Source organism: Grus americana, chromosome 14 (genome assembly GCF_028858705.1).
Source record: "Grus americana isolate bGruAme1 chromosome 14, bGruAme1.mat, whole genome shotgun sequence".
Taxonomy (NCBI): Eukaryota; Metazoa; Chordata; class Aves; order Gruiformes; family Gruidae; genus Grus; species Grus americana.
This window is the reverse complement of record NC_072865.1, coordinates 6249031-6275497: the sequence shown is the minus strand read 5'-3', so window position 1 is coordinate 6275497 and position 26467 is coordinate 6249031. Positions and strand designations below refer to the sequence as shown.

General features: G+C 50.5%; 1 protein-coding gene across 4 annotated transcripts; it reads left to right on the top strand.

Annotated features, from left to right (window-relative positions):
• Positions 1-4683: 4683 nt before the first annotated feature.
• LOC129212860 (leukotriene C4 synthase-like) lies at positions 4684-21904 on the top strand. 4 transcript variants are annotated; one of them, XM_054842011.1, is made up of 7 exons: positions 4684-4925; positions 15216-15385; positions 18117-18361; positions 19188-19287; positions 20339-20409; positions 20643-20724; positions 21114-21904. In XM_054842011.1, the coding sequence occupies exons 3-7, from the start codon at positions 18304-18306 to the stop codon at positions 21238-21240; spliced, it is 438 nt and encodes a 145-aa protein (XP_054697986.1). In that variant the 5' UTR covers positions 4684-4925; positions 15216-15385; positions 18117-18303; the 3' UTR covers positions 21241-21904. The 4 variants fall into 4 exon arrangements, with proteins under 4 accessions (XP_054697986.1, XP_054697984.1, XP_054697983.1 ...); XM_054842009.1 differs by having other exon boundaries at positions 4690-4925; positions 21434-21904; XM_054842008.1 differs by lacking the exon at positions 15216-15385 and having other exon boundaries at positions 4690-4925; positions 21434-21904.
• The last annotated feature ends 4563 nt before the right edge of the window (positions 21905-26467 follow it).

The window sequence follows — 26467 nt, the reverse complement described above, 5'->3', positions numbered from 1 at the left end:
AGAGGTATGGCAGATACCGCATGGCAAACATGACACGGTCAAAGAAAACTATTTAGGTGTGTTCAGGCTTTGCCACAGATTTGCCTCATTCCACTGATAAACACTTGGGGAGCATGCTGGTCTTGGATTCTGGCAGTAAATTTGGAAAGGCAGAAAACACGCAGCATGGTGAGACTGGCAGAGCCTGAACACGCAGAACTCAGAGGTGAGAGGCAATCCTCAGTTTATAACTGAACCACAGCTTTGAATAATTGTATTTTTGGAAACTTTTCTTGTCCTGACTGTTACCAGACAGAGAAACCTCCTGCGCTTTCGGCTGGTACTTTCCATTCTTAATTCCCTCTAACCTCGATCTCCAAAGCATTCCTCCTTCTTTAATTCCTGCAGGGCATTGCCACATCACTAGCACTCTCCTTGCATTTCAAACATTAGTAGTAGATCTTTTCAAACTCGTTCTCTGGATAACTGGCAAGAAGTGAGTGGAAAATGAAGCAGGTCAGAGTTATGGGACATTAGTGACACCACACTGACAGAGAGCAGGCAGTCACGGCAGATGACCAGCGGGAGAACGCTGACTTTTGCTTTTTCATACTTTGAACTGCAGGAGGGAAGACAAGCTCATATCTCTGTACGGGGCAATGTCCATGTGCCCTGGTATGCCTTTCATGGAAAACACATTTCTTTACAATGACATCTCTGGAGAGCATGCCTGAGAAAAGGATGGGAAAAGATACACTGACATTATCAAAACAGGGGGAGGGAGGTTTAAGTGTCTAAAGGAAATAATACATTTTCAAAGCTAATAAAAACGTGAATGTAAGAAATGTTATAAATTAATTGTGATAAGAGGAGGCCAATAAGTAGAAAAAGGAAAAAGCAACAGAGAACCAGAAGCAGAGCACTAGCAGATGGATGGGAGGAGACGGGGGACAGATAACCCATCCACCTGATACCATTCACACAAGCTAGGAAGTGCCCCTGGGAACAGGAACTTTACAGAAAACTTCTGTGACCCAGAAGCTCAGTTACCCAAGACAAGAGGTGCAAGTTTGGTCTGGGAAGCTTGCTAGGGAAATCCGGATGGTTTCCATGGGTTGTACACAGCTTTTGTGGCTCCCTCAGGCATCACACCAGTTTGCTGGGCACCGTTTGGTTCCCACTGTGCCCCTTTCCACCAGTTCTTTCATAGACCAGGTTTGCTTGAGAGTGGCCTCCAAATATCCCCAGAATTGTGTCCTTCCTGAGGGTCTCACACTTGAGGCATTTTTATCTGAGCATGGCTGCAACACATGCAACAGGAGTTTCCCCTGACGGGGAAAATGCAGATTACCCTTTCCATGCAAACCCAGCATCCCCCAACCAGCTAAAGCCTGCCAGCAATAGTAACAGGCTACCACCACCTTAGTGGCTGAGTGCGTCAGCAACACCCAAAACTTTTTGCAAAGGACCAAATGCTTGTTCTACACAGCTCACTGAGAGCCAGGGCACAGAGAGGGGCTGTGAGCGTTAATAGCAATGAGGCCAAAAGAGAGAACGCTGTGCTGAAACAGAAAGTCTTTCCGCTTTAGCTCATGTGTTTCAGATCAGCCGGGGCCCGATAGTGACTGACAAAAGCTGCTCTCCCCCAGCTGCTCATGGCTCTGTGCTAATTCTTCCATGGCTGGTGTCCGTACGGCAGCACGCGACCTCCCCGGGAGTCACTACCACTTTGCATGTGGCCAGCTGCAGGGCTGAGTGGTTCAGGGCTTGCTGTTGGTTGGTTTGTTTGTTTGGAAGCAGTTGTTTTGCCAAGGAAGCTCTTGTTTGTTTTGGAGAACAGAAAGCATTTTCAATTCTCAGTGGTCAAGTTTCCAAAGGTCTCAAGTATTGACAGACCGATTGGGTGAAATTAATGGCAATTGAAATGTAGAATATCACAGGGAGAAAGGAAAGAGGTAAATGTTGGGGTTTTTTAGGGGAGAGAGGGGCAGGACAATGTCTAGACTGACTCTATGAAGGAGGGAAGGAAGGCAGGAAACCTCCTCCCACACCAACATGTGATTGCTCCAGGACACGGCGAGGTCCCGCGGCCAGGGTGCCCCCACTCACACCCCGCTCACCCCTTGGCTTCAGGGACATGAACGCCTCCAGCCCTGCACAAGCAGCCAAGCATTGAGGGCCAAAGGTAACCCTGGGGTAACTGAGCTGGCCTCAGCACAGTGCTCCCCCTCAGCAGCTGACTGCATTCCCCACCACATCCTCTTCTTAAAAACCAGGCAAAAATCGTGGTAGAGCAGCTGCATTCCTGACATGCCGTGTAAACAGCACAAGGCCACCTCGCACCCGTCCTAATCCCAACTTGCTGAAGTCAGTAAATGGGGAATTAGCAGCACTTAACTCACTGACCTCTCTGGACGCACCACTCTCCCGCTTGCAACCATCAGCTCCTGGAGCTGAAGAGGCTGGATTACGGAGACAAATATTTCGGTCATTTTGGTGGGTCTTTGTGTCTGACCAAAAAACCCTCATCACTCTCTTCTTTTAAGGAAGACAGAAACCCAGATGTGGTTGGTACTCTGCACATTGGCTTTTGAGCCTTATTTTTTTTATACTTCTGTACTGCTTTCACTTAAATATCACACATGGTTTCACAGAGCCTGTTTCTCTTTATATTATCCATGTGCCACCTTCCGTGTGGCTTCTTCCTTCATGCTCGTGTGGCTGTGCCGTGGCTGAAGTCAGGCACCTGTCCTGGTTGAAAGCAAATCGGCTAAAAGACATATGGTTTGATCTCAGCTGGATTAGCAGGATTGGCCTTTTTAGGAGCAGCACAGATGTCGGTATGCTTGAAGGACTTGTGAAATTGAATCTCTAACACCCAACGTAATTGCTGATGATGGTAGGTTTGTGCTGAAATATTCCATTATCACTCAGAATGGCTGAGGTGGGACGTACATCCTATTCAGTTGCCCTTGCAACATCTTCTAGTGGATGGCCCAGGTGGAAAACTGAGCTTGGCAACCTCTTAAATTGCCATCAAGAGCTCTGTAAGTCAGCAATGTGCGGGAGGGACTTGCTTCTGAGAAACAACCCTCCCAGGGAAAAACTGTTCCTAGAAACAGCTCCTTCCCCACCATGCGTGAGATGGGAGGAAGAGCGTGTGCCCACAGGGAGGGTCACAGCGCCGCTGCACTGCAGCCATGGTGGCTGCAAGCGGCCAACAAGGATTTCATGTGCACTCAGTGTATCCCTAAAAAACACTCGGTCGTACATTGGAGCTGCAGAACAGAGTGACTTCGCACAGTTAGCTCCCCCTCCAAAAACAGCATCAGTGCTGGAGAGCCCCTGCTCAAGAGAGTGGTCCATGCCAGGGGTGGTCCATGCCTGTGCTCACCCCAGGAAGGTTTCAGCAGACAGAGGGACAAGGTAACTCTGTGCTGAGAATTTATGTCCATTTCTTAGTAGAGCTTAAATTTGCAGAAGGTGCTGTCTCTGGCAGCTCTGGTCCTTGCACCTCCCCTTGGCCTGGCCAGTGATGCTCCCTCCCGGCTGCCTTGCCAGGATGGGTTTCAAATCCCTGAACCACACATGGTGTCTGCATTTCCTTCCACTATTTGGGGTGTTCCCTGACCTAACCATGTCTGGCAGGATGGTGACCTGTGCAGCCACAGAGATGTTCTGCCCCAAGGAGCAGCCGGAAGATCTCCGGCACGTTCATCCCAGGCTGGGATCCTTCCCTTTGCAGGCAGGACACCGCTTGCTGTGCTGGGGGGGGGGGCTGCAACACTCCCAGCTAAAGCACCGCCATCACGTTTGCTGCCCTGTGGCTGCTCCTGCATCCCAGCCCCTGAAGACCATCCCCACCTTCCCATTCTGATGGTTTTATTTTCCTGTCTCCTACAGCTATTACTCAGAAAAAAGGCTGATGCACATTTATTTTCCAAAGAAAATTATAATGGTACTCTCTTTGTAAGCTGCTTTCCTAAGGACAGCAAAGGGAGCTGAACGAGAGGACTATAACCAGGCACAGCAGAGGGAGAGTCTCCTGCTGCTGTTTCTCCCAAGGGAAGGTTCTGCTTGAGCACCCTGTTCACATCTGCAGCTCCCCACTGCCTTCTGGTGGCAAAAATGCATTAAAATCTCCCTCCCAGCCCGGGCTTCTCCTCCCAAGCCAGCACCAAACACTTGCGCTGGGCGTGTGGTTTGGGGCCCCGTCTCGCACCCTTCCTGGCATCGCCTGGCCTCCCCTCCCTGCAAAGCGTTCTGAAATTCCTCTTCTTTCCTGCAGAAAAAGGCTCCATTCTGTGCCAGAAAAGAAGGTGGGGAATAACCAAACGCTGTGTTTCTCAGGGTCCGATTCTGCTTCCGGGGATGAGACGTGTCTCCAACATTTCTCTGCCTCCTGGGGGCTCTCAGCTCCTGGCAGCCCTTTGCCAACATCCCCCAAAAGTGCAGGCACCTTGGAGGCTCTCTCTTGCTCCGGCTGCCCAGCATTAGCTGGTTGGGAATGGTGAATGGATTTCCATCCCCGGTTGCCAGGCGCAAAGCAGCCAGGAGTGAAGGGTTTATAGGATTTGCTGCTGCTTGTATTTGTGGCAGTCATCTCCTAGGAAGGGATTAGCTGCTGGGTCCGGAGGTGGTCCCACGCCTGCCCAGCCTCTGAAGTCCAGCAGGAACAAAGGGCATGCTAAGGACTTTGTCACTGCCGGAGCGACCAGCTGCCAAGCCGTGCTGTAACTGGGGACAGCTGGGCAGTCGGCACAGATGGCGGCAGCAGGATGAAGAGGAGGACCACGGCTAGCCCTTGCTTCCAGCCCATTGCGTGGGGTTGTGTGCGGCGGAGGCAACCTCGGCAGGTCTAACCTGGTGGTCTGCCAGAATTTTCTGTGGGAACACGCTGCATTTCCTCGCATTGCTGTGGCCGACAAAACCCAGATAAAGTTACGGTACTGTGTGCATTCCCTCCCTCATTTGAATGGTTATAGAGGAGAATTTCCTTTCATTTACTTGTTCTCGTCAGTCTGAACTCTTTCCTGAAAGCATCTGGTAATGGGCAAAAGCTGTGCACTATGGCGAGGTACTGGAGGTTTCTTTCATGAGAGTATCTGTGTTTATATTGTACCTGAGCCAACTGCTCCCAGGAGCTCCCTGAAGTGTAGGGTCAACCTGAGACACAGCCTGTGGTATCCATGCTGTCTTTGTAGACATCTGAATACCCTTTGGGTGGGAAGCCAAGGCTGTCCACATCACCGGCAAGTGCCCATGAGGGCTCTGCAGCCCTCCCCGGCGTCAGCCTGACGGCTCTGCTTTGGAGCTGCTTGTGCAAGACAAAGTGGAGATGAGGGACCTGATGCCTGTGTTTCTCCTTGTATTAACACCAAACATTTCTGCCCATCCTTACTCAAACCAAGGGGATAGTAAAGCCTGTCCTCTGGGCTTACCTACCGAGTGTGGGTCTTGCTGTCACTGCTGTTCGATTCTGGGGGAATGAAAGGAAACAATGCTTAGTGTTATTTCAGAAATCAAAGAACCTGTTTTAAAGCAGATCTAGGCAAGGGCATGTCAACCAAAGAAGATGTAAGTGAGAATCTGGAATCCACTGGGTTTTCTTATGGCTTGGAGTAAGGAAAGTGATTAGTGTGGCCCTAAAGATGTGATGTTCTTGCTGTTCTTTATTGTCCTGAGCTTAGATTCACCCCAGTTTTCAGTGGAGCCAGCTGAAAAGCTGGAAATAGTTAAAAAACCCTAACCATGGCTATTCTAGTAATGTTTCCAGGGAAAATGGTGAGTCACAGATTGAAAAGCAGCACTGAGTCTGTGTGGAAGTGCAACAAGCAGTGTAGTATTCTCTGCAGAGTTAGAAGATGCAGAAGCTTTCTAATGTAGAAACCCCAGAGAGTGTGGAGGTGGGGATTTATTTCAGAACTGGATGGCTATTAAAAAATCAAACAGAAGTTGGGGGATGAGAGGCTTCTTTTGATATATGGGCTGATAGGAAAATGAAGGTAGTCTAGAGTCAGTCACAGAAAATGTCCGCTTGGCACGAGAATGAAAGGAATGGTAAGGGTTACACAAGTGAAACATGACAACCTTTGCTCTCATTTTCAAGTCAAATAGCTTAGAGTTAGATCTTATCACTCAATACTTGAATTAATCATGGGGCGAGTATTATAACTGAAAGAAATAGATCAAATTATAAAGGCAAGCTGCTACCAAGCTCAATGGAAACTCGCAAGAATGGGGAGGAACGAAGAGATACATCTGATTAAGACTAATAAAAATATCAGCTGTGCCTCAGGGAATGTTGCTGTTCTCAAACACAAATTCCTGAGTCAAAAATATAGTGCTTTAGTTTTCCACCAAGGAACTGGGCTAGGAAAGAGCTTGAATTCTTTCAGAGTGTGCTAACCCCACCGAGATGAAGAGGCTGGCAGCTGAGCTGCCCCCTCCTTGGCCTTCATAGAAATTGTGGATTCTAACTATCCAGTGCATGTCAGACAAGCTCACTATTTTGGTTTTACATTTCCAGGTCAGTTCTTTCATTTATTCTAAATGTTTCCCCCATTAGATTTTTTTTTTTTCAAGTATCTATATGTGGAACTGGAATCAGTTGCTGACTTACTTTATAACAGCACATCATTAGCTGCCATTGTTATTTTGGGATGTTTTAATCTAAGACTTTATCCTGCGAACAGGTACATTTTTAATCTGTTCGTCGACTCAGTGACAAAAGTCTTTCCTTTTGTTCCTGCTGGACATCCCCTACCCAAGATACGAGCTGCAAGCTTTCTGTAACCCCAGACAGGCTTTTGTCAGAGGTTGTTTTCTGATACCTTTTTACAAAGCAGCAAAAGAGAATCAGAGAGATCCTCTTCCCTTTATGAGTATAAAGATATAGATCTAAGGCAAACTCAGAAAAATCCCCAAATTAAATTTAACATGAAACTTGTTTCTAATTGTTTGCTGATTTTTTTTAAACTGATTACTAAACCAGGGTCTGCTTTACAGCTCTTCATAGATTTCTTTTATATATACACACATGTGTGTGTGTATATATATAAATATATATAAATTATATGTATAATAAAAATCTGTATGTAATAAAAATATACATAATAAAAATCTATATGTATATATCTGGTTAAGAAACCCTATATTTAGAGTTAAGAAGATCACTGGTACAAGAAATGTTTAATACTGAAAGGGCAGATCATTGGAGGACTTTGGGAGGAATTTGAACGCATTTTCACTGGAGTAAAAAAAAGTGTTCTGCAGATAGCAGTTGACCATGTTAATCTATTGTAAACATTGAACCTTTGGAAATTATAGGTGGAGATTTTTCTGTTTGCTTTAGTAATAACCTAAGCACTGCTCCCTGATAAGTCCTGTACCAACAGACTGGATTGTATATTCCCGAATAACCACATCCTTCTTCAACAGAAGTTAAAAATTATAGAAACTAGTAGTGTCCTAACAAAACCTCCCACAAAAACTTGAATTAAGGACCTTATTGTCTGCTTGACATCCACCCAGCTATTTATCAGACAAATTAAAAGACTTTTCCTTGCAGCATAGTCTGTTGGCATTTCTTTGTAGAAAAGGTGAGTCTGACCCTTAAAGTTAGCATACAATAAATGCCATCGGAGGTGAGCATCCACGTTCTCCTCCAGATACACGTTTCCAAGTGGAGCTTCAAGCTGAAGTCCCAGTTCTCTTGCCCATCCTCCCTGCTACAGGTAGCTAGCTCAGAAGGGATTTTCCTTGCCTGGTTGGCTGGAGCCAGTCCCAGAAGCTCTCTGGTTGCTTCATAACTACCACTTCTAGTCTTGCCTGCACCAGAAAGTCTGGCAGACAGGCAGTTATAAACAGCAAGCAATTACTGGTTTGGTGATGTCAATGCATTAAAATCCTATTTGGCTGCCTTGGCCCAGGCAATATCTCTATAGCGTTGGATTGTATCAGCAAATGTTGAGCAGTCACACAGGTTATTGCTAATTCTCTTTCTGTGGCACATAGCTTACTGAAAGATCTTTTAAACAGATTGTGAGACACCAGTGCTCCTCTTGTGCAATTGCAGGAATTTGAGACTGAGCTCCCTTAAATCCCTTTCTTGTATAAACTGCTTTTATTTTTAATTTCTAGTGCTGTTATTCCTGCTGCCAAAACCTCAGTTGTGACACAGATACCAGAGCTCTTTTGTCCACTCAAAGGGCAAGGCGAATTATTCTTTGGTATTTGCAGAACTATAGCAACGGCCAAAAATTTAAGAGGGGTATTCAGGAGGAGAAGACCAAGACAGTGAATAAAGTGCACAAGCTGTTACATGTAATCACTGAAACTGTACAGGGCATAGCATCTGTCTGGGATCTCTGCAGGTGCTAAATAAAAGGACTAAATTGGGATGTAAAACTGCGATGACCAGCAACGATGTCAGGGCTTTCAAATACCAAAGACCAAGCTCACGCGTGCTGTGTTCAACTCTGCTTTGCCATGCCAGACCCCTGATAAAAACCTGCTCTGATCGTGCAGAGGTAGGGGAGGAATGCTGTCCTGCAGACAGAAGCCTGCGTAGCCAGGAGGTGTCAAGCACTGACTTGGGCATCGAGCATTTTCTTAATGGAAGTGGCTACAATCGAGACATGCAAAGTTATTGGGCAGCATCCCGGTCCTGTGCAGTGTGGAGCATAGAAGGATGCTGGAAAATGGGTTTCCTTAAGTGTGATGCAATGGGCAGCAGGATCCACGTCCCAGTACTGTCCATCTTGCTTATTGCCATCACAAGCACAAGTCAAAAGAAGCATGTCTACATGGTTTGCAGACCATGTATTGAAAGCATGATGGCTTGTGAGGGATTTGTATTGCTAAGAAAGCAAGTTTTCCTTAAAACAAACATTGAATGCACCTTGCTGTAAGAGGGCAGTGGAATTATGTCAGGAAACTGGAAGCAGCAGAATATTTCTTGTGTAAGGGCTACAAGAAATCCTCAAATTATGGCATGTTCTCTCTGCCTTTTTCCCCAGCAGAGCTCCAGGGTACTGGTAGTACGGCTCTGACCAGGAGCTCACTAACTGCCGGGTGTCACTCGATGAATCGTCTTCTTGTCGGAGCACTTACGGACACCATCCATCCCGCCTCCAGGTTTTGGGGGACAGATAGTCTGCAAAGTAACATCACTTCAATTGCCATTTCAGCCTCCCAGTGGTTAAAAACGAGGGTGTACAGGCAAGTTTGGTATTTAGCACTGTTTCTGGTCATTCTATTCTTTTACACAATTGCATCATGCAACTATTTCACACCCTAAAAATAATCCCAGCTGGTTTTAAAACAATTCCTTTGTCCCAGTGTGGGATTGCTCACCGCTTTGTGACTACTGAGAGGCAGTTTCTCACATTTTGCAAAAGCTCCTTGTTCTTGATGGCTCTCTTCTTCTCAAAGGCCTCTGGGAAGAACAGGATTTTCTAACTTAGAGCCCCTGTCTGTCTGTCTGTCCTGGCTTCCCATGACACAGCCCCTACCTGCCTGCCTCTGCGGGCCAGCACCCCCATAGCTGGAGAGGCTGAAGTTGCTCAGAAGGTGCTGGAAGAAGAGCGGTGCCAGGATGGGTGCCTGGTCCCAGTGGGACCTCCGGGTCTGCATGCCAGGAGCGGGGACAGACAGGGAAAGGCTCAGAAGGAGCCTCCACTTCTGGTACTTTAAATGGTCCCCCCCAACTTGAGCTGCCAGGGGTAGGAGTTGTCTGGTGGACAGCAGAGCTGGTCAGCCCTTATGCAGCGTCTGGGCTCCATGTGAGGCCGGAAGAGTTGCGCTCGCATGGCACCTCTCCCCAGGGACTGTCCCCAGCCCCACTCTCCCCATGGCTGCCACCACTGAGTACGTGCAGGCCAGCTTGGCCTTGGCCAGATACAACACACAAAGGCTCCAAGAAGTTACAGCCAGTAACCAGAAACCCATCCGCTCCCAGACTCGCGTCTTGCCCCCGTGACCCATGGCTGCCGCTGGCTCCCTGGTCCTGTGCCAGGGACGGTCCTGTTCGGAGGCGGGAGAAGGGAGAGAGTCTGTTCGCGTTCCGCTGGGCTCAGCTGTTTATGTGACCCGGGCAGCCTCTTCACACTGCTTGCACTGCCTTTGCAGCCTCGCAGCTGCAGTGTGGTGTGTGTGCCCCTTGCTGCAGCAGCCCACCCGCTACCCGGGCTCCATTCCCTGCCCGGCTGCCCCGTCCCTTCAGGGCATCTTCTGGGGGCACGAGAGAGGAGGAGTTCAAAGAACAACAGACCCAACGATGACCCCATATCTGCCTTTAGTTCCTTCCAAAGAAATATTTCAAAACCTTTTAACACCTCTGACGTCAAAGCTTTACAGAAACATTCGTCTCCTATTGCATCCAGCTGCGCTGCCCCAGCACCTTCTGCGCTGGCATGAGCTCCTCCACGGGCCTTGTCCCTTGTCCCGTGCCGATAGCTGGAGACCGTGGTCTCACCCTTCATGTTCGTCCAGCTCAGCTGTGGCCTGGGGCGATGGACGGGGTGACACAGGGCAGGATGCTCAGCAGGACGTGGGTCCCACCAGGCGCAGTCCTGCAGCACCCAGCAAGGAGAGCGGAGCAGCTCCGGTGAGGGTGACCGCGACAGGCACAGCCCAGAGATGGCCACACCAGCCCATCGCGATGAGTGACACCTGAGGAAGACAAGCTCAGGGCTGAGGCAAATGGCCGGATGCATGTGGCCCTGGTAAAATCCGAGTATGAGGGCTTGAGGTTAAATGCAGCTCCCGACCAAACCAGGGAGTCCCCACGGAGGTTTTTTGCAGCTCACAGGTCTCTTCCCAGCAGTGTGGTCCCCGCTTACAGAGCCGGCCTCGAGCATGGGCAGCCCAGCCTGCATCTCTGTCCACGTCACACTCCGCCTCCTGCAGATCTCCACCCAAACCACCTCCTTCGTCTCCCTGAAAACTCCTCCTTTGAGAGGACTTTGGTGTGAAAAGTCACTGTAACGGCAGAGGGACCCTGCCCTCCTGACTGCCCCATCTCAGCACACACGACCCTATGCGGCAACATCTCCCCAGTTGTGTTGGGTTTGCGTGGCAGGGTTTTGGTAGCGGGGGGGCTACAGGGGTGGCTTCTGTGAGAAGCTGCTAGAAGCTCCCCCTGTGTCTGACAGAGCCAATGCCAGCCGGCTCCAAGACGGGCCCGCCGCTGGCCAAGGCCAAGCCAATCAGCGCCTCTCTGATAACATATTTAAGAAGTAGAAAAACACTTAGAGAGAGAGAGCTTTTGCAGCCGGAGAGAGGAGTGAGAAGATGTAAGAAACTCTGCAGACACCAAGGTCAGTGCAGATGGAGGGGGAGGAGGAGCTCCAGGCGCCGGAGCAGAGATCCCCCTACAGCCCGTGGTGAAGGCCATGGTGAAGCAGGCTGTCCCCCTGCAGCCCATGGAGGAAGGATGAGGGGGTGTAGCGATTCCACCTGCAGCCCGTGGAGGACCCCACGCCGGAGCAGGTGGAGGCACCTGAAGGAGGCTGCGGCCCGTGGGAAGCCCACGCTGGAGCAAGTTCCTGGCCGGACCGGTGGACCCGTGAAGAGGGGAGCCCACGCCAGGGCAGGTTTGCTGGCAGGACTTGTGGCCCCGTGGGGGACCCCACGCTGGAGCAGTTTGCTCCTGAAGGTCTGCACCCCGTGAGAGGGACTCCATGCTGGAGCAGGGGAACGATGAGAGGAGTCCTCCCCCTGAGGATGAAGAAGCGGCAGAAACACCGTGAGATGAACTGACCGTAACCCCCACTCCCCGTCCCCCTGTGCCGCTGAGGGGGGGAAGGTTGAAGCCGGGAGTGAAGTTGAGCCCGGGAAGATGGGAGGGGTGGGGGGAAGTGTTTTAAGAGTTGATTTTATTTTCTCATTCCTCTACTCTGTTTTGCCTAGTAATAAATTAGATGAATTCCCTCTCTAAGTTTGGTCTGTTTTGCTCGTGCCGATAATTAGTGAGTGATCTCTCCCTGTCCTTATCTCAACCTGCAAGCATTTCGTTATGCCTTTTCTCCCCTGTTTAGTGAATGAGGGGAGTGAGAGAGTGGCTCTGGTGGGCACCTGGCCCCAGTCAGGCTCAACCCACCACAGTCTTTTTGGCGCCCAACGTGGGGCACGAGAAAATCGAGATAAGGACAGTAATTGGAAGAGGTAACGAGCAAAACATTGACTGAACGTAGATTGAGAGTGAAATAGAGGTGAAGGGACGAGAGGTGGATTCTGTGTGTATTGTCTACTCTTGTTTAGTGTTGTGATAGTGTTGCTTTGATTCTGGTGGGGGGAATTCTTTTTCTTTTTCCTTGTTGATGTGATTAGTGTGTGTGTAGTTTTTCTGTTGAATATGTTTTAATAATTCTTAAATATGTGATTCACAGAGGCGAGGGGTGGAATGTGTTGGGTTTGCGTGGCAGGGTTTTGGTAGCGGGGGGGCTACAGGGGTGGCTTCTGTGAGAAGCTGCTAGAAGCTCCCCCTGTGTCTGACAGAGCCAATGCCAGCCGGCTCCAAGACGGGCCCGCCGCTGGCCAAGGCCAAGCCAATCAGCGCCTCTCTGATAACATATTTAAGAAGTAGAAAAACACTTAGAGAGAGAGAGCTTTTGCAGCCGGAGAGAGGAGTGAGAAGATGTAAGAAACTCTGCAGACACCAAGGTCAGTGCAGATGGAGGGGGAGGAGGAGCTCCAGGCGCCGGAGCAGAGATCCCCCTACAGCCCGTGGTGAAGGCCATGGTGAAGCAGGCTGTCCCCCTGCAGCCCATGGAGGAAGGATGAGGGGGTGTAGCGATTCCACCTGCAGCCCGTGGAGGACCCCACGCCGGAGCAGGTGGAGGCACCTGAAGGAGGCTGCGGCCCGTGGGAAGCCCACGCTGGAGCAAGTTCCTGGCCGGACCGGTGGACCCGTGAAGAGGGGAGCCCACGCCAGGGCAGGTTTGCTGGCAGGACTTGTGGCCCCGTGGGGGACCCCACGCTGGAGCAGTTTGCTCCTGAAGGTCTGCACCCCGTGAGAGGGACTCCATGCTGGAGCAGGGGAACAATGAGAGGAGTCCTCCCCCTGAGGATGAAGAAGCGGCAGAAACACCGTGAGATGAACTGACCGTAACCCCCACTCCCCGTCCCCCTGTGCCGCTGAGGGGGGGAAGGTTGAAGCCGGGAGTGAAGTTGAGCCCGGGAAGATGGGAGGGGTGGGGGGAAGTGTTTTAAGAGTTGATTTTATTTTCTCATTCCTCTACTCTGTTTTGCCTAGTAATAAATCAGATGAATTCCCTCTCTAAGTTCGGTCTGTTTTGCTCGTGACGATAATTAGTGAGTGATCTCTCCCTGTCCTTATCTCAACCTGCAAGCATTTCGTTATGCCTTTTCTCCCCTGTTTAGTGAATGAGGGGAGTGAGAGAGCGGCTCTGGTGGGCACCTGGCCCCAGTCAGGCTCAACCCACCACACCAGTTCAGGCAAATTCCCCCCACTCTTCCCCCGTGCCTGGCAAGCCAAGGATCTCTCTTTCTCTGGAGACCTATCAGGAATGCCAATCTCCTCCCTAAAAAATGTCTTCCCTGAGCTGCCCTCGCTCAGCCCCTCACCGATAGAGCCCAGCTCTATCTCATAACCAGGCAGGGCTGGCCGGCATCCAGCTTTCTGCTGCAAACAAGATAGAAAAGCTAAATAGCTCTATTTCTTCACCCCTGTAATTTACGAAAAGGGAAGCTGCACTCCATGACCACTCTTCAGCCTTTGATGTATTTCTATGTGCCCTGTAGCCTTGCAATTTTTTTCCCCACATCATGATAGGATAATACTAAGTGTGTGTTAACATAAGAGCTGCCAAAGATGCTCGAAAGGCTTGTTTGTCCCTCTGCAAAGGGAAATCCTCCCCCTCCCTGCCATAGACACTTATCGCTCCAGAAATGAATTCTTTTTCGAGCTATCCAGAAGTGCAGTTGCCTTTCTGGCATTGTTCTTTTTTGGTTATTTGCTATTTCTGACCTTCTACTGAAAAGGAAGTAGAAAAATTGGCAAAACACATGGAAAGGAGTTTCCTTGTGTGACAATAACACAAGACAAGGCAGAACAAGACAGGGATTTAATTTGCCTGTTTTAATATTTTTAACAGATGTTGACTATAAAAGAATGGGTTTTATTCATTTGCATGTATCAGTGCCTTTTGATGATGAGTTAAGGGGAGAATTTTGGCATTGCTTTCATACCGATGGGCCCTCTAGTCAGATTTAATATGCGTACAGATAAAGCTCACCAAACTCCTTTAGAAGAAAGCTCTAAAAAAAATTTCTCCACATCATCCCTAACTAAAAGAGTGTATGTACTCATTTATGTAGTTTCCCAAAGACTCGGCTTTCCATCTTGCTTTTTAGAAAATGGCTTTGAATGTTTTCCCTGTTTAATCTTCAAGGTGAAGCCCTTCACCTTTAATGAGATAAGAAGTTCTAATCATTTGAGAACATTTACATGACCTCTTTGACATGCCGCAGATATGGAAATCTCAGGAATATCCGACTGAAATCCATGTAGATGAACAGGCTAATGAACATCTCCACTATATATTGAGTTTGTACTCCGAGGGATGCTTCGCACAATGCCAGCTCGGATATTGCTGGCAAAACCAACCACCTACTATTTTACTGAAAGGAGGATCCTCTGTATAGATGCACATTTTAGGAAGACTTGGTAATTCTTGTCATGCAAAGTTTTTATGGTTATTGCAAAATGCAGAACCCAGCACGCATTTCAAAATGCTCAGGAGATCTGAGCCTGCCTGTGCCTTGCTGGGAGCCCTGGTGTGAACCGCAAGCAGAAATTGTTTGCAGCTGTCCCCACTTCCTAGGAAGGGCCACATGTGGCCAACTGCATCTTCGTAAGGGATGAAATTGTCAATTGGCCTTTTCTTGCCATGTTTTTAGCCTGTCCTTCCTCTTAAAGCTGCAAAATCCAAGAACTGCAGGAAAATCTCAGTCTGGTCGGAGTTAACAGAAGGCTCCGCAGGCATGGGAGGTCAGGAAGGCGTGTTGCCGCCCCACGTCCCTGCCCCAGGGAGCTGCCAGCTGAACAGACCGAGGTGCTCGGGGCTGAGCTCGCTTGCTTTCTTCTTTCTCTTTCTTTCTCTCCCTTTCTCTTTTCTTTCATTCTTTTGAACTAGAAAAATTCTTTTTTCTCTGTGTGGCTTTTAATTCTCTTGAACGAAACCCCCTCTTTTTGTCTATGCGGCTGATAGAAAGACGCTAATGGTTCTCGCAAGCAGTTCCATGGGTTTGGATGTGTTCAGTGGCTGCAAAAGAATTCGAAGGGAAAGGAAGCACAAGTGCCAACCAGATTAAAAAATACTTCCATATTTTTAAAATACGATTGAAAGGACGAGGTGCCTCCATGCTTCACAGCTGAAGGGTGAGTTGCTGAGCTGCAAAACGTTCCCTCTTCCACTAACAGAGAGCTCTTGGCCCATTGTACTCTCATGAAACACATTTCTAGGGGGGTGTTATTGCCTGTAATGGTGCTGGACTCAGAGCTGCTGGCTTCTCCTTGCCCCACTGCTCCTGGGGAGTAATAGATACTGCAAACTCTGCAGCTGCTTAAAACTCCTCCAAGTCTTTTGTGCTGATTATTTTTCTTCCCAAGATTATTTTTAATACTGATTGGTGTTGCAGTCCAGCTCACAGTGCAGCCCTACAGTGGTACTTAGGAGGCAGAAAGCATTAATGGCTGCAGGAAGAGGTGGCAGAAGCAACCGCAGGCACAGAGAAATGCCTCTAGTGATGACTCAGAGGGAGGTGTGAGGAGTTTGGACCGTGCCAGGTCCAGCTGCCCCATGATGCAGGGCCACATTCACATGGTGTAACCTGGAGAACATAGTACACACCGGGGAGTGGGAGAGGAGGACAGCGTTTCGCTAGCTTCCGCTCAGCAAATCCATCCAGAGGTGCACCTGGGACCACAGGACTTGTCTCTGCTTAGGAGGATATTCAGCCGTGTCAGCCTCAGAGGGTGAGGTTTTGCAATATGCTTATTTCAGTGTCATTGCAGGCAGATGATGACAGCAGTGATGCCTTGTCCCCATCTCCCCACCCCAGCTGCCCCTCCTGCCCCTCTCCTTCGCGGAGCCTTGGGATGCGGTGGCCATGCAGCCAGCTGGGCTTGCTGAGCCGCCCGCAAACCGATCTCCCTTTGCTTTCAGCCTGGAGAGTTTTCTGTCTGATCAACGGCATGATCTGAGTCACCACACGGTTGCGTAGTCGTTAGGCGGATGCAAACGGCAGGAAAGCGGCCGAGGCTGGGGTGGCGAGGGGGACCATGTCTGCCGGCCGGAGCCTGCCATGGCATCCCCTACACAGGGATGCAGGTGGCCGCTGTTTCCTGCAGGATGCTGAGGCTGTCCACTGGGGACAGTCCCATCATGGACAGGCATTTCATGTCAGGAGGAGGGTAATTGTGTCTATGCCTTGCAAACACCGAGTGAGAATGGAAAATAGGACGAGTTCTGATGGTGACAACGGGGACAAGAAAAACTCTGTGCCCTTCAGGGGGTAAAGACAGCTTGAAAAATTATGCTTAGGGAGGATGGAGGAGGAGGGGAGAAACATCTGTGCTTGTTTATTCATTCATGTTTCTACTAGCCTTTATTATATTTAGACTATGCTAGATGATAGTAGAAGTATTTTGCATCTAATGATGATCTAGGGAGCAGGCGTGCTCTATGGCAGCCTTTACAGCTCCTCCTGGCCCAGGTTTCCTTACACATATTTGACGCTTTTGATGCAGGTTACGCTGCACTGTCATCTGACGGAGGTGTAAGCTCGGATCTTTTTTGTTCTGTTGTTTTGCTCTGTATTTTCTTTGCTAGCGAGCTGTAATCAAACAGGAGCAGAGGGAAATCAAACGTCATTAAGCACCGCGAGACCTCTGCCCTTTCTGAGCTGGCAAAGGGAAGTCCTTCATTTCTTTGACAGCTAAATGGGAGAAAACAAAACACAATGTTGCTTGTATTTCTAAACAGTCACCGGAATGAAAAATTATTGATTTTGAGATGAAAGAATTAATCTTACAGCTGGTGCTTGAAAAACAGTGGTGTCTGTGTTTGATTTGGAGAAATACTAAGCTGGGACATTGTTATAGCCTCTTTGGGTGCCTTTATCCCTTATAGAGAGTCAGAAAACCAGAACCAGCTTACTGCTTCTTAGAATGTCTGTCAAGGACATCAGGCATACAATGCAATTTCTGTAAACTGCTTTAATCTGATCTTATTTTCTGTAATAGTGATGTTTATTGATCCTTTGTCTTTACCTGCTTTTCTTTTTCCCTGGTCTGATGGGAAGATTCTTCGAATGAAGGGAGAGGAAGGAAACAAAGCTGGCAGTCTCAGCAGCTCGCAGCCGTGCCAGCTTTGCACTGTTAGACAGGAACTAGCTGAGTGGGTCTCTCCTGACATGCGAAAACATCATTTTCCTTTTGCTATATCCTGATGAATTGTGCAGAACTCTCTCTGGTGTTTACAATGAGAGTTAATTTGGCTGAGGATTGATCAGAAGCCTTAAATGCACAGTTCCCAGCCTTTCCGGTACGAGGGCTGGCTCTGAAACCCTCTCGGTGTCTGACAGTCACTCTGCAGGACCCATCCTCAAATAAAGTATCACCGTGCAAGACAGATCTAGACCTTTTACACTTTATCACATCCTGTCTTACTGTCGCAGTGGGTTTTTCACTCGCGGGCTTTATTCGATGCTGTCTCGGTGTTGTGGCCGTGAGTTGTGCTCTGTGCCCAATGCATGCTCTCCAGAGCCTGTGCATGCGATGGTACGTACCATGAAACGCTGCCTGGCCTGATGCTCGAGTGGTGCAGAGCAACCCAAGCAGGGCTGCGGTTTCTCATGCAACATCAGCAAGAGGGATGTGCCTCAGCCTTTGTTAGGAGCGGTTTTAAACCAGATGCCCCAGGGGGAGTGGATTGCTGGGCATATCTGTTGAGATTTGTACTTCCATTCAGCTCCCAGTTCCTCTCTTATCGCTCACATATTTTGTCTCTGCTGCCTTTCCCATTTCCTCATAACTCATTCCTGGAAAAGGGAGGGTGGGAACGGAAATACTCCATTAAACCTCTCTCTGCCAATTTACATTTCCACAGTGCATATGGTAATGGACAAGCCAGACTCCTCCTTGGTTTAAGCACCACATAGAAATCTTCCCTGTCCAGTTAGACCAAACCTACACTATCAGCTACCACAGCTGTCTGCCACATCAACAAGGACTAAAGCTGTCCAGAGGAACTTCTGATCAAGAAATCAGATTTTCTAGGGTCCGGAAGAGTCGATATGTTGGATCGGATTCATCTGCTGGCTGCCGTGACAGTCCTGGGAGTCCTGGAGCAAGGTAGGGACTATCGGATGCACATACCCGAATACTTGCTGGGTCAGTCTACTGCACCTCCGCTGATTTCCTTTCACTTCCCTATTTCATTTCTGCCGTTGCACTGGCACTTCCCTGCTTTTCAGACAGTGGACTGATATCTTGTCTGTGTTTCGAAATGTATTCAACAAAATGAGTGCCCGGGAAGCCCTTCCTCTCAACCGACCTACCTCCTCAGTTCAGATATTTCTTGGTAGATCTCCTCTGCAAATCTGTAGAATTTCTTTCTTTGAAAAATGGGTTTACAGCAGTTCCTGAGGTCCGTGTAGACGTTAGCATACGAAGAGCACTTCAGTGCAGAAAAATGGAAGAATGGGCTGGGGTGGGTCATGCAGGATGTCTCCCAGCCATGGTTCCACATTGCATGACAATTTAACTCAATGTCTGGGTGGCTTATCTGTGGCACCAGTTCCATCCTTACTCACCTATCAGGTTTTAGAAAGGGAAAAAATTAAAGATGGAAAGAACCTTAAAATTGGCAGTAGCAAAGTGCATCTGAACTGTGTAACAATTTCTATAGATGGTTGACGATTTGTTAATTATGCAAGAGAGAAAGCAGATATCTGCTGGTGCTATGTGACTGCATACTCCTTGCTTCACTGTTGCAACAGGTCATTCCTTTTCCTTGTCTGAAAGGTATGTGGGATTTCTGTCCAGCTTTCTCTGCTATGCAGGGGTGCAAGGTTAGGAGGAGACCGCAGAGCTTTTGCCCTTACCTCTGGCAGTCTCCTGGCCCCACCGTACCCAGCCAGAGGACTGACCACTGCTACTTTTCTCTCTTTTGCTGCAGCCTACTTCTTCCTCCAGGTGATCTATGCCAGGAGGGCATTTGGCATTTCTCCTCCAAAGATCTCAGGCCCACCTGAATTTGAGAGGATCTTTCGAGCACAGTAAGAAACTCCTCATATAATATGCTTTCCAGACATCAAGTCTAATGGCACTGCCCCTCCTCTGCTTTGCCATTCATTTCTTGGGACCCCCAGAGTAATTCAACAGTTACCCACCTCCACTGGGGTTAAGTTCATAGATTTAAGAGTCAGCATCCAGACTGCGTTGGCTCATGAGTCCTCAACACACCAGCCATTGCTGATAGAAACCACACAGGGTTTAGGGCTGCTAAAGACAAAGTTGTGGGTGCCTGAGTCTTAGGCTGGTTTTAGCCAAGCGTTGTCAAAGCCTCAGGTAGCTTCAGCCCTGCTGTGAACCCCACTCGCTGCGCAAGACAAGCTCCCAGAGAACTCGCAGCCGGGGCTGGGATGGGGATAGCCACAATCCGGCATCTCTGCCGTGACTCCTGTGCTAGGGCTGCAGTGGGAAGGGAAGCAGAGAGGGAGAAGTTTCAACTTTTTTTTTTAGCTGAGCACTGAAAAAAAACCAACTGGGCAGCAGGAGCAGGATCCCCTCAGCCATTCCCTTCTCTGCTCCTTTGCCAGCCTAGACTCAGCCTCATCCAGCATCTCTTGGTCCTGCTCCTTTGCCTTTGGAGGGGGGACAGGGCTGTACAGACAGCCCAAACAGCTGAGTGCTCCCTCCTGCTCCTGCATGAAGCCCAAGCTGCTCTGGCCCTGTCTGCTGAAGATGCACTTCATCCTCAACATGTCTGCAGCCTGCTGGGGCAGACCCTCATTGCAGCTTTGGGGCTTTTACAGCAGGGTGTAAGCTGCAGCACTCAGGAAGGGGCAGCGGGGGTGGTTCACAGAGCCTTTCTGTGCGTGGTCTGACCTGGGCATCTTTTACTAAATTTCTCGTGTCCCAGAGTGTTAATTCCTGTGACTTAAAGGCGGGACAGAAACTGCGGGGAAAGGTGCAAGCCTGGAGGCTTTTTATGGTGACGCTCGCTCTAAAAAGCAACAGTCTCCAGCCTCTGGAAACTGCTAGGGGAAGTAAAAAAGGAAGATCTTCTGCCTTTCTCTTGTTTATGACCTTCCTCTTTCCTGCCAGGGTGAACTGCTCTGAATATTTTCCCATCTTCCTGGCACTTCTGTGGCAGGCTGGACTCTTCTTCCATCAAGGTGAGAACAGCTCGTTACCTGGTTTGTCACTGGATTTGTTACCCTGAGTGCTGGCTCAGTCCTCAGGTTCTGCTCACCTTCTGAACAATAAATGAGGCAGTAACTCTGTCTCTGATGGGAGGATAGAGCCAGAGGACACAGAGCCTCTCTTCCTCCACTTTGGGCTACCTGCTTGGCTCAAAGTAGCTCTAAGAAGCCTTTGGAGAAGGTCACTGTGGTCTTTTCAACTGCAGGTCTGGCTGCAGCCTTGGGTCTGCTCTATCTCTACGCCCGCTACTGCTACTTTATGGGATACAAAGCATCGTCCTCGGAAAGGTAAACGGCTCTGCCAGCCTGGAGCACGTGGTAACCCCTGGGGGTTTGCATTTGGGACCATAACGTGCTTCGGGGAAGCTTGGGACTACTTCTGGCTGCTTCGGGGTCCCTGCATGACTCAGCCTTGCTGAGCTGTCCCCAGGGCACAACGTGGCACGGGTACAGGGCTGGGGCCGGCGATACGGGTAGGTGCAAGGCTGGAGCTGCCCCGAGCCCTTGCATGTGTGTCTGTGTGCTCCCTCGAGGCAGGACCAGGGCACGGGACCCCACGCAGCGGGCAGGGGACAGCCAGGGGCTGCCTCTCCACCCCTCTTCTGCAGAGAGGAAGGGACTGTTCCCAGATGAGAGCGGCGATGCTCCGTCTCAGCAGGCTCCCTCTCTCCCTCCAGGCTCGCCCCGATATACTTTGGCACCGGAGTTCTCTGGATTCTCGTTGCAGCATCAGTGCTGGGCATCTTGCATTTCTTCCTCTCTCACTACATGGGGCTGAACCTCCTGCAGCTTCTCACAGCGTGACCCACTCCTCTGTCCCTCATCCGTGTCCTCGCCTTCGAGTCCTGCTCCCTCCTGCCGCAATAACAGACTGGCTGTAACTAATACAGCTCTCAGCAACAAATCCACCCTCACCTGAGTTTTTAACACCTCACTCCCCACTGCCCAGTGCCGGCACAAACCACTGAGCTCTTCATGAGGTATTTTTTCCCCACAGCACTCTGTGTGCCAAGTGCTCCATATCAGACAGCTCTGCCATGCCTTATGCGGAAACAACGCTCCAAAACGAGGATTTTAGGAAAACCAGACACATAAAAGCAAACTCATCTCAGCCTGAGCTTCCCAGGGGGCTGCTCCATGGAATCACCATGCATTCCCCTTCCTCCTGTGGTTCTGCTTTCAGCCCAGGCACTATCCATGGGTTCATGCCAGTTTTCCAAGGCCCACACCTAAGAAAGGCATTTGTTTGAAAACAAGTGTAGGCTGAGGCATAACAAAAGAGGCGAGGGATAAACAGGAGCAACCACCACGATGTTGTGCGAAAGTCTGTTAGTGCCCTCGTAATGGTTACTAGCCATTGCCCGTGGGCGATACTGTAAATCAGACCAAATTCATAACCTCTACTGCATGTACAACTCTGAATACTGCCAAGAGACAACGTGCACAAATAAAAAGGCAGTGAGCTTGCTGTGCTGGGTGTCTCTTTGTGGGTCTGCGACTAGCAGAGAACAAAAACCTGGGTGTTTGAGTGCAAGGCAGCTGCCTTGGTTTCCCTGCTGTGCAGTGCAACACAGCCTGTGACCTTACATCCCACGGGGAGAGAGCTCTGAGCAGGGAGAAGGTGATTTTCAGAGGTGCCAAGGTCCCAGATTGGGGGCTGAGCTGCTCAGCACCAAACAGTGGTCCCTGCCGGATGGTTTGGCGGGTGCTCGGGTCCCCCTCCAGGCTTGGCCCCCTGCGGCAGGAAGAGCTGGATTTTCACAGGAGCTCAGCGTTCACAACACTGATGCTTTTGGCCATCGGTCTGCTCACGTTAGCAACACAGCTCCGAAAACACCAGCACTGCTCCATGCCATCATCACGGGGGGACTTCATGCCAAACATAACTGCATTAACATGCTGCCAGTCTAACCGCATTTTAAAGCCCACCATCCTCCCCTCCCTTTCCCAGCAGTTTGTATATTGAGACTAAGAACAAAAGGTAGGGGGTTTTTGGAAGAAGTGATTAATTTTTCACATTGTTTCATTTCCTTCCCTGCATTTTAAATTGACTCATCCAGCAAAGCCCCCGGTCCATTTCTCTTTCAGGCTCTCCTGCCTTGGAGTCATGCTGCCGTGTTGAAGTTGGCAAACACTGCAGGGGAAGACTTAAATCCAAACAAAAATAACTGTACAGCACTTGCCTCTGCAAAGTTTTCAGTGCTGCAGGGCCCCATCTTCACAGGAACCCCCAGTGTCACTGCAAGATAAACAACAACAAAATAACTTTTTTTCTAGCAGCTTTGGTAATACACTGTGGAAAAGGCTGAGCATCATTTAACGCTGGCTGTGCCTTAGCAAGGCCAGGGAGGAAGAGACATGCCACCTGCCCCCAGTGAGATTTTACTTAGCCTTTACATTAACACATCTCACCATCTCCTGAAGTTAATTCTCAGTCCTCACCTTTTCACCAGCATAACCAGTCACCTCCCAGAGGGTTAATACAAAAGGACCAGTCCCAGCTGCCTGTGCGGGTGCTAGCTCTGTGTCAAAACCCCGCTATCTCCGGTTAGTCCAAGTGGGTGTTCGCTGGTTCTGCAAACACAACCTCCACCTTTCACCCTGCAACCAGTTTTCTAACCCCACCGTATCAGCCCGGAGCCACTACCCACCTCAGCCCTGCTAGTCTGGGCTCTGCGTGTGACAGGGCTGCAGAATGACTCAGAGGAGGGAAGTTAATGATTCAGCAGCGAGGCTGTGGCAAGCCGGCTTTCTCCCGCTGGATGCACAGAAGACCATTGAAAATCCTGGCACGGCACAGCCACAGTCTGGCCCCAGCTGCCTGCTGTTGCTAGCTCCGCCACCGAAAAACTGCCCAGCACATCATCCCCTTCAAATAATGGTCAGAGGGGTCGTTTCAGTTGCCTCTAGCAGAAGGAAAGCTCCTCCCCTCCACCCAGGGATGCTGTCATTACTTCATAACTGTCATCAAACAAAATCACTTTGCACTGGACCATGGTTCAAGGATGCAGTCAATGGTTTCAGGATTTACCCAATTCGAATACCGCATGGCATGTAGCACTGGTGCTGTACGAAACTACTCTGCCCACCTTCATCTGCTGCAGAGATGCTGAGGAGCCAGGTTTGGTCTGGCGGGGTGTGTGCTGGGTGGGCCAGGGTCTGCCCGTGCCACCCCAAGGTTATGTGGCTCCGGGGTCACCATCCAGCTGGTGCGCAGGCCGTCCCGGGAGGCCCAGTTTAACAGCAATCCAGCTGCTGGCACTGCTGCAGGGCCGATGGCAGAACCGCAGCTTCCACTGCGGGGAAGGTGAGGTTCCCCGCTGCTGCCCCCGTCCCCGCCGCCCCCTCCCCACCTCCCGCACTCGCTCCTGCCCGGCCTCCTGGGAGCCGTGATGGGGGGGGGGTGTGTGAGGGGTGGTGACCCACGGAGCCAGCTCAGCTCCCCCCGCCTGGGGATTTAATTTTCCTCTGGTCCGGCGAAGCGCCGGGTGAGGGGGCACGGCTGCGCTGGCAGCGGAGCTGAGGCCGGGCTGCTGCGCCCGCAGCTTGCGGGGGCTGAGGAACCCCAGGCTGTGCCCGAGCCCGCCGGGGCGTCCCGCAGGCCCTTCCCCGGCCCCCGCAGGCCCTGCCCGCCTCCTGCCGCTTTCCTCCCCGGGCTCCGCCCGCCGCCGCTCGGGAGAGGGCGCTGGTGCGACGCGGCTGCGGCCGCCGGGCTGGCCGGGCTGGTGGCAGACGGGCTGGGGGGACCGGGGGGTGTCCGGCGGCGGGGGGGTGCGGGGGCTGCAGACAGCTGGTCATGGACCGGCAGCCTACGGCAGAGGCGTCGGTCAGTGCACCCCGAGAGACGCCCAGGACATCCCGGCTGCACCCCGAGAGGCGCCCAGAGCAGCGGTCACGCAGGCTGCCGGCTGCAGGCAGAGCCCCGGCCATGGCGGCACTCGTGCACAAACCCTTCCGCTTCAAGTTTCGGCTGTGCTGGGCCAGGCCCTGGTATTAAGGTTATTGGGGTGGAGGAGTCCTTAGAGCCTCGCTGAAACCCCCTGGAGACGGCTTACAACAGACATAAGAGCCCCCCGCAAGCATTTTGTGGATTCCCGGGCTTCTTCCCCTTATGGCTGCCAGTTCAGTGTCAGCAATGGGGAGGAAAAGGTTTGGCGTGAGATATTTGGAAGCAAATCCACTCTGATACAGCCACAGCCTCCCAGGCGAAGCAGCCAGCTGGGGTGGAGGCCAGCAGAGAGCAAAGGAAACTGGCAAAACCAGCAAGAACTTTTTTATCGCAAGAAACGCACGGGCTGAACTTGTAAACAAGCCTCCGTCCCCCAGTGGGGCTTGTTCCCTCGGGAGCAAAGAAGTGAAGATGAAACTGCACAGCTCTGTCCCCCTGAAGAAGCAACTGCCATCCACGTGTGTTGCCATTTCTGTGTTTGCAGGAACCTAACCAGGTTCCTGTAGGCTTTTGTACCGTGTTGCAGAAGTTTGTACCTTATTTTTATCTTGAAAACTTCAAGGGCGCCCATGCGTACTTTCCTACCCATCATGTGACAGCATGTGCAGGATACGTGCACATATGAGTCTGGTGTGCAGGCACTGGCAGGTTTACACATGGCCCCCAGAACCAAAATGCTGTACCCCGGGACCAGGGAAAAAATGCACCCGTGCACCTGAGCCCATGGAAGAGCACCCCGGTCACTCCAGAGCACGGCTTGGTGGGCCAGACAGAGAAATTCCCCTTGAATTTCCCAGGGAAGCAGCACTGCTAACTTTCTTTGGGGGTGTGTTTGGGAGGGAAGCTCCTATGGGGCTGGGAGAGGAGGGTGTAGCTGGTGGCCCTGGCTTTGTGGCTCTGGCATGTCACCCAGGTTTCCATAGCACCAGCATCCATAACTTGGGGCCAAGGGGGGGGAAGAAGTAGGTCAGACTGGGCTAACAATACCCAGACGTGTCTGTCTATGGCTCAGCCTGATCCAGGAAAGGGGGTGAAATAGAGGAGAAAAGGAGAGGGGAAAGAGAAGGGGAAAAAAAAAAAAGAAAAAAAAAAGAAAAAAAAAAAGGAAAACACAAAGTGTCCATAGTTTGAGCAATGCATTTCTTTCCCTCAGAAAAATAAAGACCTATTAAAGCCACCTTTGTATATCAGTACTGAGAGACGGAGGCTAGCACCCACCTCCTGCCCATCTGACAACAGACTACAAGGGAATTCAAATGCTAATGTGGAGCCAGACTTCTCAATGGGTCTTTATTTCTGCAGCAGCTCCGGGATCAGAGCTCTGGGGAACCAGCCGGCTGGAGCTGTGGGTACACTAGTCTCCAGACCAGTACTGTGGGACGCTTTCCTTTCCCAGCACCATTCCTCATCCCGATTTTGTTACCCCCTTGTCTTAGTTTTACTTGTTTACATTACATTCAAGTGATTTCAAGGGCAAGGAAAAATAAAGGCAGGCACACTGGAGTTGTGTAACTGAAATCACCACGGTAGTGACCCATTTTATGTGCTGAGTCTGCAGAGGCCTCGCTGTCAACATAACAGCGTCTTGGTGCTCGCCTGCGTGCAGTATGGTAGTTTTGAACTACGTATCAATCAATGCCAAAACTGAGAAGAACATTGTGGGCAATAAAACCCAGAAACCTTTTGATCCAAGTATACATACGGACACATAGATCCGCTGGATGCAGAACAGAGCAAGGCGAGGGGAAGGAGGAGTGCTTTGCTTGGGGGGGCGGGTAGGAGGGTGTAGGTGCAAGAGCGCAACCCTCACTGGACAGGCTGAGGGGGGCTGGGGTGAAGAGTGTGACTGTGGCTGACCCATGTCATACCTGTGGTTTGAGAGCACCGTGTTTGGCTTCAACGCCGCGCCATCACAGAAGAGACGCAGCCGTGGATGGAGGCATGAGGTGTTTCAGACAGGCAGGGCCCTTGCCCGCAGGCAAATACTGCCTTTATATTACCACAGGCCACAGCTCTATGCAGTAAAAACCATTCCTGGGTGAGACAGTGGGATAAAATCCAAGCAGAAACAAAGCTATCTGC